At 41.0% G+C, this 14,810-nt stretch overlaps 1 protein-coding gene across 1 annotated transcript; it reads left to right on the top strand.

The window, feature by feature from the left end:
* Positions 1–4,961: 4,961 nt before the first annotated feature.
* On the top strand, positions 4,962–7,826 carry LOC139664825 (uncharacterized). The gene is made up of 4 exons (XM_071543800.1): positions 4,962–5,004; positions 5,270–5,656; positions 6,692–6,808; positions 6,920–7,826. The coding sequence occupies exons 1-4, from the start codon at positions 4,962–4,964 to the stop codon at positions 7,081–7,083; spliced, it is 711 nt and encodes a 236-aa protein (XP_071399901.1). The 3' UTR covers positions 7,084–7,826.
* Positions 7,827–14,810: the final 6,984 nt, after the last annotated feature.

Genomic DNA, 14,810 nt, shown 5'->3' with positions numbered 1-14,810 from the left:
TATAACATGTGGAAACACTCCCCCTCTGGAAAGTAATTATAGGCCTACTTTAAATAACATTATGAGTACAAGCCATGACGCAACCCTACAAAGAAATCACTATAATATTGTATAATATTCCCATAGGAACCTATACATGAACAAAAATGGAAATAGACTACCATCTGTCTATTCTCTATTTTTGCCTGTGGCACCTGACATTAAAAATAAATGGATGGATCCCCCATGTAGCCTTCTGTATCTGTCCATGTAAATATCACTGAGCATCCAGGCTTGCATCCAAGTGGTGGAGGACAGGCTTCTTACCCACTCCACTTCATGAGGCGGCATCATCATCATCATCATCATCATCCATATTCTGTAAACCATACTCTGACTTTTTCAAGTGTATACCTCTTGTGGGAAGAGGACATTGTCTTAAAAAGTTCACTGTCTAAAGGAACTTATGACACCGAGGAAACATTAAGGAAGAAGCCTCCCAAATATCTAACTAACCATCCAGCCTTAGAGCTGCTACAAGTTCTCATTTTCTCACTTTTAGCATAATGCTAGACACCAACAATTACTTAAAGGATAAGGCTGGTGTTTTTTAATGCATTGCTTATCAACAAATCCTATGTAGATAACAAAATCAACAATGCATTTGCTCTACTCCCGTTACTTTCTGACTTCCCACGTATCGTTTTTAGCCGTCAACCCGGAAGTCACAAACACATACAGCTCACAAAGACATAGTTTCAATTTTAAAAATCGCTAACTGTTACCACAAAAAGTCAGGCTGTTGTAGTTATTACCAAATCAAATTCAAATGGGAACAAATTCTTCATTACGCCGGGGACTATTTTCTGTGCTACGGAACTACTTTCCTGAGATCACAAACGTGTTTACAGTCGGCTTATTAAGTTGTTTGAGGAAAAAGTCGGCTGGCCCGGTGCATGGTGATGAAGAAATATGTTGCCCAGAGCAACGGCATGGCTCTTTGACGTGTTTTTAATTGTTTTTTTAATACAATGGAGTTCTATGGCTGCTGGGACGTGGCTTCATTGGGCAAAATCATTGCTGATTTAGTTATTTTTAGGATTTGTTGACGGTAAGAAATCCATTAAAAAAACACCAGCCTTATCCTTTAACATGCTGCATGCTAAAGCGTTAGCACAGAGATTGTGATGAGATGTTTTTGGTGCCAATCCTCGGTCACATATTGCGTAAGGTGACCAATGGGCCAAACTCCCAAAAAGTAGCCCTTTAAATCTTCATTTGAATAATTAATTTGACTGAGCCAAACATTGTATATGGTTTTATATTCCATTTATATTACATTATATTTAAGGCATTTAGCTGACACTAGAGTGACTTAATGAGTGCTACAGTAGAATAAGCTTCAATTCCTAGACCCCCAACATTGAAGATAAGAAAAGATGAAACTCTATTGATCCACATGAAATTAGGTATCTGCAGCTGCAAAAGTAATAGGATGCATAGAATATAAGCAAAAAACAAAATACACAATAAGCAATAAAGCAGTAATAAAGCAAGTAATAGAAATAATGAAGCAATAAAATAGAACATTAACAATTGTGGGGTTATACAAACATGCTGCTGAAAATTTCAACATGTAAAGCAAACTGTATGGGTGGAAATATGGGAGGAAAGTATCATTTGCATACACGGATTCAATTACAGTTGTTACGGTTACTTACAGTTGATACTTACAGATATTAATAACAGTCACGATTGCTTACTTATATATAGATTACTACATTTAAACATGTTCAATATATATAAATGTGTGTTTAAATGTAACAGAATTACAAATCAGTATGTACACAGAATGAAACAGTGGAATCATTATGAAAATATCATTAGTATGCAGAACAATGAGAGGGTTATGTGAAAAGTGAAGAAGAGTATGTGAATTAACAGTAATATACACAATGTGAAATAGGCGTAGTTCTGTAAATGTATCTACAAATTCACATTTCCCTTCCTCAAATGAATTAAACTGGTGTTTTTTGCCCTCTGGTGTTCCCATCCAGGAACTGAACCTTTCAGTATTGTACAGTATGAAGTGTGTATCAGTGATGCACTGTGCTTTGTATGTATGTGTTACGGTTTGGAAAAACGCCAATTTATGCATTTACCGACAGTGTGGTTCATGTATACGTGGACCGGTCAGTTTGTACATTTACCAGCGATGTGGTAAATGTACATACAGCTCACCAAAAATTTCCACATATCCTGGTTTATTTGCACATGCTCGGGTTCATGTGAAAAGTATTTACATTTACCGGTTTGTTTGCAGACAAACTGACTGCTCCATGTACAGTATATATGTGCACACTGTCGGTAAATGTACAAACTGACCGGCACATGTGTACATTGACCATTTTTCCACATACACAATAACAAATCGTTCCAATAACTCAAATTTTGGTAATTTTCATGTTTTCACGTTAACTGAAGGATTACATGATCCTCTATGGGTTGAGGAACTTCTCCGACGTCTTGGGCTTATGAAACACTTTCAAAACCCATTGGGTGAACTCAGAAATACATGGCCATCAAGCTAGAAAGCAGGCTGTTTTTCTTGCTCCTTAAAAGTTGACATTTTGGAGATACAAGGTTTTTACCCGACACTGACAATATGCATTTAATGTATTTTGGGTCCTAGAGGCATGACATGACTGCTGCCCTGTGGAATATTAATTTTAATTAACTAACTCAGCTGTAACTCAGCACAAATAACTCAGCTGTGCTTTCCCCTCTCTCTCAAATGTTATTTGATTTAATTCCTAATCATAAACAGTTTCATGTAAATAAATGTTTCATTATGCTGCTGTCTATTGTCAACTTATATAACACAATAGTGATTGAATCTACTGTATATCCAGCTCATGAAAGCTTTTACATTTCCTGTTCTAAACTCCCCCTGTGTCTGGTAAAAATCCTCTGGTGCACAGGAAGTGATATTCATTGTTTTGTTTTTTTAATAAACAGAAGAAGAGCTGGGTAGTTAGCATGAGCAGCGATAGCACCATGGCAGACAAAGAGAAGAAAAACTCAAACTGCATCAACAGGAAATCCAAGGAAAAAGACGTCACAGTACTGGACACACTGTTTGATTGACAGCTGATCTCATATTACAAACCGGGAACTCACGGATTACCACTTTAAATTTATCCATGGAAACTGGAAGGCAGTACCTCTGATCCAAAATCTGGCTAAGATATCCCATCATGAGCCTGAGTGTGGATCTTTTATCTGTAGTCTGAGGTGTCAGCATCATCCAGAAGAGGGCAGCCCAGTCCAAACACAAGCCTGGTCTCCAAACAGTTCATGAAATGAGCTCATTGTCTTGAAATGCAAATACATGCTCTGCATCTAAAGTGAGAGAAATAGGTTTTCCAATGAAAGAATTATGTGAAGGAGACACGACTAGAAACAGGCAGTAGTTTGACATTGAAATAGTGCAGTGGAAAGTAAGGATGCAGTGGATGGGTGTATACATTTACCTTCAACTCTGATGATCCAGGTTCATTTCCCAACTCATGCTAAGAAAGTTTTGTGCTGTGAATAAAGTTAAAATTTTAAGAGAAAGCTTTTTGTATTTAACCATGACCAAAACCCTTACCCTAACCTTAACCAAATTGTTTTACTTAACCATTATCCAACCTTTTCAAGTGACAAACAGGTGAAAATGACGTGTCCAATTAGTGCTATACTGTCACATAATCCAATTTGTAGTGGAGGAATGCAATGTTCACATAATTTGTGTACACAACACCTAATCTGCGTTTCAGAATTTGTGCTAATTTCACAACATTTTCTAAAACTGTGACACAAAAAAAGAGTCATACAAGTAAAGGCTGTTAGAAAAATTAACATTGAGCCTATTAGTTATTTAATAAAAATAGATTAAGTTAAATAAAGACAGTTTCATGGAAATCATGGAAAGTGAATGGTGAGGTGAAGGGAATCTACCATTGTCCAATAAATTGCCTTATGTGAGATTATCGACATAAATCAAAGCAATTGTTAAGCATGTTTGTTTTTCTGTTTTGTTGTTCTTTGTCACATACAGAAAGATTGGTTGACAGTTCAGAAGTAGTGGACTCTTAAAGTGATCCTGTAGATGTAAGACTAAGACTAAAGTAATAGATCATCTCAAGGTTTGGTGGTTTGTGGTGATGGCCTTCCTGTTTTTCTCTAACATCACACTGACAGGCCACAGCAGAGCACAGCCACTTCCGTTTAGTCGCCCTTATAGACAAATGCCATAAACTGCAGTGGTGATACTGCCTTACAAATTGAAATAAGTCTCTGAATGGGCATCTGCTCTTGCTCTATAGATAAAATGCATCTAAAGATGTGGCTTCACCAACTCACATCCTCTTCTTCACCAGAGGGAGGCTTCCTAGTTGCCAAAAGGCTGCTGGTTTGATCCCCAGGACCCAGTCCTGGTGAACTGCCTTGAGCAAAGGCACATAACCCAGATGTACGTGTGTATCACCCTGCTCCAAAGGGCACTCCAAAGGCACTGGAAACTAGCAAACACTAGTAACAGTAAAAATCCAGGATGTGATATCATGCAAAGGACAGATACATTTTTGTATCCCCAGGTGTAGCTTTATCTTACTTTGTAAAAAATAAACCATACATGTGCATATATAATATTCACTCCCACAGATATTTGGAATATATACTGTATATAGATTATAAAGACTCCTGGGGAGAGCAGAGGTCCTTGTTTCAGAGCAAGCCACCTCAATATAGTGCTTCAGTATCAAGTAGCAATGTGTTGGCGAGGACTGCATCCTACTCTGACACATGTTTTACACCTGGTCTTTGTAAAGAAAGAGTGTGTTAACATCAGCAGGCGTCACTTTCCCTGAGTGGCTGATGTTCACACATAAAAGAGGCATCAAGCCATCGTTGTATCAATCTGCACTGTGCTGCAAGAGATGCTGCTGCTCGACGCTTTTATCTTGACATTGGTTTGGACCGGTAAGATATTTCCTTTGATTACGGCTGTGTTTTCAACACTTTGTGAATACAGATGTAGAAAGCCACCTGCTGTTGCAGAACAACTATCAAGTGAAAAAATGCACATGATTTATAAATGCAAAGTCAGCTGTTTGGTACTTGAATGAAAAAGTGTGCTACAAAATAATATTTTTGAAGTTTAATTTAAAAATTGCTTTCTGACATAATTTAATCTGTTGGATTAGTGATAAAAAATTTCTGTTTTTTCACTGATGGCTCTGTTAAGGTGTCAGATTGGGTACGTCTGTCTCCCATGGACAAGCCTCTGGTAGCAGTTTCTCAGTCTCCCAGTCCCCTCTGAGTATCCGGGCCGTGGTTGGGGAACCGGTGCGCATCAGCTGCCTCTGGAGCGGCCAACACAACAGATCCAGGGTCGAGGTACGCTGGCTCAAAGAAGCCCCTGCACTGCCAGAGGAGGAACGTCTTCTGAAGAAGGACCTCGTCTTCGATCTTAATGAGAGTCACCTCCATATCCAAAAGGTTGCCCTAAAGGATGCAGGGAAATACGTCTGCATGGTTACTGTGGAGATACCAGAGTTTCGGCAAGGCAAAGGTGCCGGGACCAGTCTTGAGGTGAAGCCACAGGAAAGCGAGGAAGGACCAGCACAATCAAGTACGATCCTCAAATCCTCCAATGAGTCATTGGAATTCAGGAAGCACATGCATTACATTAAAGATACATACAGTGGCTAAGGAATGTATTCATCTCCTTCTACTTTTTACACGTTTTCCTGTACTACAAAATCAGTTCAATATACTGTACATTTATTTGGACCAAAAAACCCAAATAAATCTATCTTGAACTAATTTTAGCAGCACAACAATATCTGCATAAAGTCAAGGGAGGTGAATACTTTTCACTTTGAACACCACATAGCAAGCTTATGTGGTTCCTTGTTTGGAGCCAGTAGCTCATTTCAAAAGAGGTTTCCCCATAGAATGCCCTTACAAAGAAGTAATATACTTTAAGTTTACTTTTTAAAGTATACTTAAGTATAAAAAAGTACACTAAATTTGGGGAACTATAAGTATGCTTTTGTGTTAATCTTTGGGACTAACTTGGCCCACTTTTTAGTTTATAAAAGTATACTTGTAAATATACTTAAAGTTAACTCAAAGAACATTACTACAGCATATTTGATGGGATATATCTGTATACTTTAAGTATACTAGTTGACTCAAACAAATACTTCTGGGTAAACTGCAAGTACTATCTTGCAGAACCTAGGACCCTCTGGCTATGAGGCAACACTGCTAACTACTGAGCCAGCATGCCACACTAATTACATACTGTTAGGGTGCTGAAGTAAGGCTTAAGTATGATTAAGGCTTCAGTATACTTAAAGTATACTTTAAGAATACTACTGTACTTTAAGTATGCTTGTAGTATCAATAAAAGTATAAGCCTAAGTATAATATCCTCAATACCTTTTTGCAAAAGTATAAAGTATTCAACAAGTCTACAAGTATAACTTTAAGAATATTATTCTCAAGTGTACATTTTGCAAGCACAACAAAGAAAAATAAAAGTATACTTGCTCATTTTTTAGTTTAAAATAAGTATACTAAAAGTGAACTGAAGTAAAGTTCTCTTTTAAGGGTTCTTGGTGATAGTAATTGACCAACTGTCTCTGTGGATGAATTTCAGGTCCAGAGTGGGAGGAAGTGTTGATTTCTGTCCTCCGCTATCTGCCCTTCCTCACCCTTCTTCTAACCTTCCTCTACCTCAACAGAAGAGGGATCAAACCTCAGCAACACAAACCAGGTACAATTCCATGTTCACTCCATGTGTTACAGCATAAACAACTGATAACTGTATTCATTAAGAGCATACATGGTATTATGACTTTGATCGATCGGTGCATTCCTGTTTCAGCAGCTCCTAGAAATGAACCCACTTCAGCCCAGGGAGGAGATGAAGGTGAAGAGGAAGGAGGTGTGAGGGAAATAGAAGACGATGCAGTAGATGGATCATGCCTGGTGGAAGAGGCGCCCACGCAGGAAGTGCACAACAGCGAACAGGAAGGAGAGAGGAAGTGAGGAGGGAGGGGAAGAAAACCGCATCTGATGATTTCATTGCCTTGGTCTGAAATCTCATGCACTGTTCCATCAGCACAAGACAAGGAAGTCCCAAGGGTTGACCTGCTGTTTTCAAACACAAATGACTGTAGACACTCGAAAGCCTCTATAGTCAGTATTTATATCAAAGGTAATCTGGATTTTGTGGAAGATATAAAGAGGGAGCTCAGTGTTGGTTAGGTCTTGTTCCTCTGCACTCATCTTCCTGACAATTCATTAGGTTTGCATAATTTGTACAAGCAAAACTAGGATTTTGTGAAACATGAAACATATAGTAGGCTATATTGTAAGTTATTATTCTGTGTTTTCTTTAAAGGCCAGTGTCTCTCATCCATTAGCCTATATATTATAGCTATTATATTACAGCAGTGTTTCTCTGTTCCAGTGAAAACACCAGAGGACATTTCCTGTGCAGTCTTGTCAGAAACCACATGTGATTTCCTTTATATCAATGTCCACAACACCAAAACACCAAAACACCAACGACATTTCACATAAGAGAGGCATGAAGGAGTGAAGGGCAAAAATACAGACACACACAAGTCATCCTTAGTTTGTCAGAATCATTTTGAAATAAAGTCAACTCTGGAAGGTCTTTCCTTGTCTTTGTGTCTGCCTTTCGTCAAGAGAGGATAAATGGAAATACTGGATACTGAGTACTATATGCTAAAGTGTTAGCATGGTGCCTACTATTACTCAACATACTGTATGCTAAAGTGTTAGCATGGAACCTACTATCGCTCAACATACTGTATGCTAAAGTGTTAGCATGGTGCCTACTATTGTGTTAGCATGGAACCTACTATCACTCAACATACTGTATGCTAAAGTGTTAGCATGGTGCCTACTATTGTGTTAGCATGGAGGGCTGGAGCAGACACAGTAGGGGAGAGCGGGGTGAGTTGAGCCAGTGGGTAAGTTGAGTATCCTGTATCCTAGCAATGATAAACACTATGGAGCTCATTCATAAAACTTACCGGCAGGTTTAGCGTGATGTTAGGGACAGATACCGTCACGGTAGGGTGCTGCCTCATTCATAAACGTGAAATATCGGGACATTATTAGCGTTACCGTTTTCCCCGTTCTTCCACCCCTGTTGATCATTTACATATTGGGAATGCGATTCATAAAAGCACAAAACGTTAACTAATGAAAATGAATGTCAATTATTTAAAAATCAATAGATAAAGTCACATTGTGTCCTAGGGGATTAATTATCATTGGAAACGTGAAAATGTTTAATAAATATGACATGATAGATATGATAAATGATAAATATGATATGATAGGAGTTTTGTCTTGTTTGTCAAAAAATTACTGCTCAGTTCACTCGGGACTTTCATCAGTGATTGTGAAGCAGATCAGAAGCAAATATCTTTTCTTCAAGCTTTATCTAGGAGAAGAGCAGAGAGGGGAAAACAAACTTTTGAAACTCAACTTTTAGAACCTCACTGCCTTCTACTCATCTGAACGGGATGGAACAAAGGCTGTGGTTTATAACACTTCTTTTTCTACACACATTTCACATGAACCCGAAGACAAGATGATGCTTTTCATGTGTGCGTGCCCAGTGGGAGGGCCTTCGCCCTTAAGAGTGGCAGAAGTCAGTGTTGAATCATTGTGGAATGATGAAGCTTCTACTGAGCAGTCTGCTTCTCGCCTCTCTGTCTGCCCCCTCATCATGGAGTGAGTACAAACACATCTTTGACTTTCAAATGACTGATGTGTCAAAATGAGTGGAATCCAAAATCAGATTATATCACTGTGATTTATTTTAAACATTACAATTTACAATTTACAATTTCACATTTGGCAGACGCTTTTATCCAAAGCGACTTACACATGAGATTTGCATACAACACAAGCAAGTTTCTAGATAGGAGAGAACAACGAGAGTAAGTGCTATAGAACTAAGTTCTGGTCCAACAGGACAAAGGTGCTACGAGACAGTGCAACAAGCTAAGTTCTGGTCCAACAGGACATAGGTGCTACGAGGGAGTGCTACAAGGTAGTGCTATGAGGTAATGCGTAGAGTGCATCAAAAATTTTTTTTTTTTTTTTTTTTTTTTTTTTTTTTTATGAAAGGAGGTATTCGCTAAAGAGCTGGGTCTTTAGCCTTTTCTTAAGGATAGAGAGGGATTCTGCGGATCGAATGGAGTTTGGCAACTCGTTCCACCACCGGGGGACCACAGAAGAGAAGAGTCTGGCTAGAGACTTAGGGCCTTGCTGAGGTGGCAGCACCAGGCGCCGCTCCATGGCAGAGCGTAGTGAGCGGGAGGGAGCGTAGACCTGAATGAGGGAGTTCAGGTAGGTCGGAGCCGTTTTGGTTATTGATTTGTAGGCGAGCATCAAGGACTTGAACTTGATGCGGGCAGCAACTGGGAGCCAGTGGAGGGATATGAATAGCGGCGTGACATGTGCTCTTTTGGGCTGGTTGAAGACCAGACGCGCCGCCGCGTTCTGGATCATCTGCAGAGGTTTGAAAGTACAGGCCGGGAGCCCTGCCAGTAAGGAGTTGCAGTAGTCAAGGCGTGATATTACAAGAGCCTGTACCAGGAGTTGTGCTGCATGCTCAGACAGGTAGGGTCTGATCTTCCTGATATTGTATAGAGCAAATCGGCATGACCGAGTAACAGAAGTCACATGCTCCTTGAAGGTTAGCTGGTCATCAATCATGACACCCAAGTTTCTGGCAGACTTTGTGGGTATGAGCTCAGTTGATTCGAGCTGGATGCTGATTTGTTGTTGTATAGAGGGACTGGCTGGGATGACAAGGAGCTCAGTCTTTGACAAGTTAAGCTGAAGGTGGCGTTCCTTCATCCAAGCCGAGATGTCGGCGAGGCATGCCGATGTCCGCGCCGAGACTGTGGGGTCGTCTGGCGGGAACGACAGGAGGAGCTGGGTATCGTCAGCATATGAATGATAAGAGAAGCCATGTGAGCGGATCACTGCACCCAATGAGGTGGTGTATAATGAAAAGAGAAGGGGTCCAAGCACTGACCCTTGAGGTACCCCTGTGGACAAGTAGTGGGATTTAGACACTTCCCCTCTCCAAGACACTCTGAAGGATCTCCCTGAGAGGTAGGACTCAAACCAGCAGAGGGTAGATCCTGAGAAGCCGAGCTCAGCGAGTGTGGAGAGGAGGATTTGGTGGTTCACCGTGTCAAAGGCGGCCGATAGGTCAAGTAGCAGTAGGACAGAGGACTGACCGGCAGCTCTAGCTGATCGCAGTGTTTCTACTACAGACAAGAGCGCAGTCTCGGTAGAGTGTCCGCGTTTGAAGCCAGACTGGTTGGGATCATACAGGTTGTTCTCAGAAAGGAATTCAGAGACTTGATTAAAGACCGCCCGCTCAAGTGTTTTGGAAAGAAAGGTGAGTAGTGAAACCGGCCTGTAATTATCAACCTGCGATGGGTTGAGTGTAGGTTTCTTTAGTAGCGGGGTAACCCGGGCTTGCTTGAAAGCAGTGGGGAACACACCCGCTGAGAGTGAGGAGTTGATGATGTGCGTGACTGCAGGGATAAGTGTGGGAGAGATGGCCTGCAGGAGGTTGGAGGGTATGGGGTCCAACGGACAGGTAGTGGGACGAGAGTCAAGTAGTAGTTTGGAGACTTGCTCTTCAGTGAGATGGGAGAAGGACAGGAGTGAGGTCCTGTTAGCAGGTGGCAGCAGACTGAGTTGGTCAGGCTCAGAGAACTGATTACTGATGGTAGAAACCTTATCAGTAAAGAAGGATGCAAAGAGGTCAGCCGTGAGCAAACTTGAGGGTGGGGGTGGTGGAGGTTTGAGGAGTGAGTTAAAAGCTGAAAATAATTTGCGAGCGTCCTTGGCGCTGCTGATTTTATCCTGGTAGTAAGTGGTCTTGGCATTTTTTAGATGGGAGGAGAATGCCGACAAGAGAGTTTGATAGTCAGTGAGGTCAGTGGGATCACTGGATTTGCGCCATTTTCTCTCCGCTGCTCTGAGCCCCGCCCGTTGCTCTTTGATGACACCGGTGAGCCATGGGCTAGTGGGGGTTTTACGAGCAGGTTTAGATGAGAGTGGGCAGAGATTGTCTAGAGAGACAGCTAGTGAGGAGCAGAGTGTGTCTGTAGCCTCATTGACATGGAGTGAGGAGAACTCATTATGAGGGGGCATGGTAGCCGTGACCTCATCGGAGAGCCGAGCCGGTGTGAGGGACCGGAGGTTCCGTCTGAAGGAGACCATTTGCGGCGGAACGTGAGGATGTTCCGGCAAGGAAACCATGAATTGAACAAAGAAGTGGTCTGACAGATGTAGGGGAGTGACAGTCAGATTTGCCGTGGAACAGTTCCGAGTCAAAATCAGATCGAGTGTATTGCCCGCTTTGTGTGTGGGAGCGGTGGAGACCAGTTTGAGGTCAAATGAGGACAGTAGTGTAAGGAAGTCAGCCGCTTGGGGTTTGTCAAGGTAGAGATTCATGTCCCCCATGACAATCAGTGGGGTGCCATCTTCAGGAATAGCTGAGAGTAGCATGTCCAGTTCAACAACAAAGTTCCCCAGTAGCCCTGGTGGGCGATATATGATAACCACAAATAATTTGACAGGAGCGGTAACCATGATTGCATGGTATTCAAAGGATGAGTTATTGCTTAGAGGAGAAAGTTTAGTGAAACATAAAACATAAAAACCCTCACAGCGATTTTGTTGAATCTTGTGAAAAACTTCATGTCATTGAGCTGATGTACGTATGGTCTGGTAATGAACTAATGAATCGTTTATCGTTCTGTCTCTTAGGTGTTTCATCTGAAAACAAACTTGTCGTGACCCAGTCTCCTGATGTCACCATCAAGGAGGGGGAGACTGTCCGGATAGACTGCTGCTGGGATGTGAACATCACAAAAGGGAGAGTTAACTGGCTGAAAAATCAAACAACAATTAGTAATGAGAGTACAAGCTTTAAGACTGAAACCATCAATAACGGCCAGTGTCAGGGATCTCTGAAGAAGAAGAAGTGTAACTGTTTAAATCTGACCTTTTCAAATATCATGAGAAATGAATCGGGTAGATACATCTGCAAGGTGACTGTGGAGATGCCACTGCTAAACGAGGGCCAAGGGAAGGGTACTGTCATCACAGTTACAGCCAGACACAACACAGCCAACCAACCAACCAAGGGTAGGTGACAAAACACCAGTGGCAACATATACAAAGTGTTGCTGTGAGGGTTAGACTCTATCCACTCGGTGTGGTTCAACTCTGATATGATGGATATGATGCAGTTTGATTGATTACATATGTCAATGGTGATTTCTTTTTAAATGTGGCGTTGCCCTGGGTGTGTTAACAGTAAATCTAAAGAAAAGGCATGATGTTTTCAGAGATGGTTGAAATCAATGGCTCAGCTTGGAATACTTGAAGTTTACTAATTCACACAAAGAAGTAAAATGAAGGGCTGCCCGGTGGCTCAGTGGTCTGTCTTAGACGTCCTGGGTTCAAAACCCACCGGTCTTTCCTGTCTCTCTTTGGTTTGATCTGTCCAGTGAAGGCAAAAATGTAAAAAAAAAAAAAAGAAAAAAAGACAGCTTTAAAAAATATATACAAGCTTAGTTGGAAAAAGGAAATGATTTATAATGTCTGAGCTATCTATCATAGTTAAAGGCAGAATCCTCAATGCAAACCTAAAGCCTAAACAACTGGGTAGCCCCAGCGTCAAAAATGAAAAAATAGGAATGGGTGTATGCTGTGCTCCCTTGACTTGACTGACTGAGCTATTGACACAAATATCAGCAGCATACAGGAAAACAATTTTTTTAATTGCATTTGCTGTATTTTGTGGGTATAACCTTTTTTTTGACATTAATATTTGAAAAACAATATAGAAAACAGGCTAATGTGATATACAGTGGGTTAGAATGCTCTAAAAGCCTTGGTCTCCTTCTAAAAATCAAACTCTTAAAGAATGAATGTGAAAATTTTTCCAAAATTATATGGCCTAAAAATCCAGATTGTGCATGTCATTGGTTATTGAAACTGAAGTATTTGGTTCAATTGTCTTAAGCTCTTATGTAAAATAAAAAAAAAGAAATAAAAAAAAAAGATAAAACCGAAGAAGTAATGTTAGTCGCCTACATTTGTTATGTATACTGTAGACAGTGATGCCTGATAATTCTGGTTGTTTTCAACCTGGGCCTTGTGCGGAAGAGGATTAGAGCCACATGTGAAAAATGTATTTGGGTTCTGAGATTAAAGTTAGAATTCGGAGATTAATCTCAGAACTCAAATTTTTCATGTGGCCCTAATCTTCTTCTGTAGCCTTGTGTTCAAAATGTCATCACTTCACTGTAGCTTTCATACCTCCAGGTAGCCGGGAGCGCTGCAGTCCAACAGCTGACCTGCTTTCAACAACAACCAGAGATGATTCATCCTGTCCAAATGAGACAAGTGACTTTCAGGTTTTGGTTGTGCGTGTGACTGTTGTTGTTGTTGTTGTTGTGCTGCTGGCTGTCAGTCTACTGCTGCTCTACAAATGGAAGACAAAGAGGGAAAGTGATGGTTCGAACACCAGGGGAAACTCAGACACCGGAAACCTGGAGAGTCACCTATGAGAACTGTGCTCCAGCCTCCAGATCCGAGCCAGACTCCACTCCAAAATAAAAGTATACTTGCTCATTTTTTAGTTTAAAATAAGTATACTAAAAGTGAACTGAAGTAAACTTCTCAAACCTCTCAGAGTGGGAGGAAGTGTTGACTTCTGTCTGTTTCCGAAGACGATGCAGTAGATGGATCATGCCTGGTGGAAGAGGCGCCCACGCAGGAAGTGCACAACAGCGAACAGGAAGGAGAGAGGAAGTGAGGAGGGAGGGGAAGAAAACCGCATCTGATGATTTCATTGTCTTGGTCTGAAATCTCATGCACTGTTCCATCAGCACAAGACAAGGAAGTCCCAAGGGTTGTCCTGCTGTTTTCAAACACAAATGACTGTAGACACTCGAAAGCCTCTATAGTCAGTATTTATATCAAAGGTAATCTGGGTTTTGTGGAAGATATAAAGAGGGAGCTCAGTGTTGGTTAGGTCTTGTTCCTCTGCACTCATCTTCCTGACAATTCATTAGGTTTGCATAATTTGTACAAGCAAAACTAGGATTTTGTGAAACATGAAACATATAGTAGGCTATATTGTAAGTTATTATTCTGTGTTTTCTTTAAAGGCCAGTGTCTCTCATCCATTAGCCTATATATTATAGCTATTATATTACAGCAGTGTTTCTCTGTTCCAGTGAAAACACCAGAGGACATTTCCTGTGCAGTCTTGTCAGAAACCACATGTGATTTCCTTTATATCAATGTCCACAACACCAAAACACCAACGACATTTGACATAAGAGAGGCATGAAGGAGTGAAGGGCAAAAATACAGACACACACAAGTCATCCTTAGTTTGTCAGAATCATTTTGAAATAAAGTCAACTCTGGAAGGTCTTTCCTTGTCTTTGTGTCTGCCTTTCGTAAAGAGAGGATAAATGGAAATACTGGATACTGAGTACTATATGCTAAAGTGTTAGCATGGTGCCTACTATTACTCAACATACTGTATGCTAAAGTGTTAGCATGGAACCTACTATCACTCAACATACTGTATGCTAAAGTGTTAGCATGGTGCCTACTATTGTGTTAGCATGGAGGGCTGGAGCAGACACAGTAGGGGAGAGCGGGGTGAGTTGAGCCAG

This window comes from Centroberyx affinis, unplaced genomic scaffold (assembly GCF_046629955.1).
Source record: "Centroberyx affinis isolate AG114_WGS23_722 - 3 ecotype Tasmania unplaced genomic scaffold, CSIRO-AGI_Caff_v1 ptg004377l_1, whole genome shotgun sequence".
Taxonomy (NCBI): Eukaryota; Metazoa; Chordata; class Actinopteri; order Beryciformes; family Berycidae; genus Centroberyx; species Centroberyx affinis.
The sequence above is the reverse complement of the archived record's forward strand: the minus strand, read 5'-3'. Positions and strand labels throughout refer to the sequence as shown.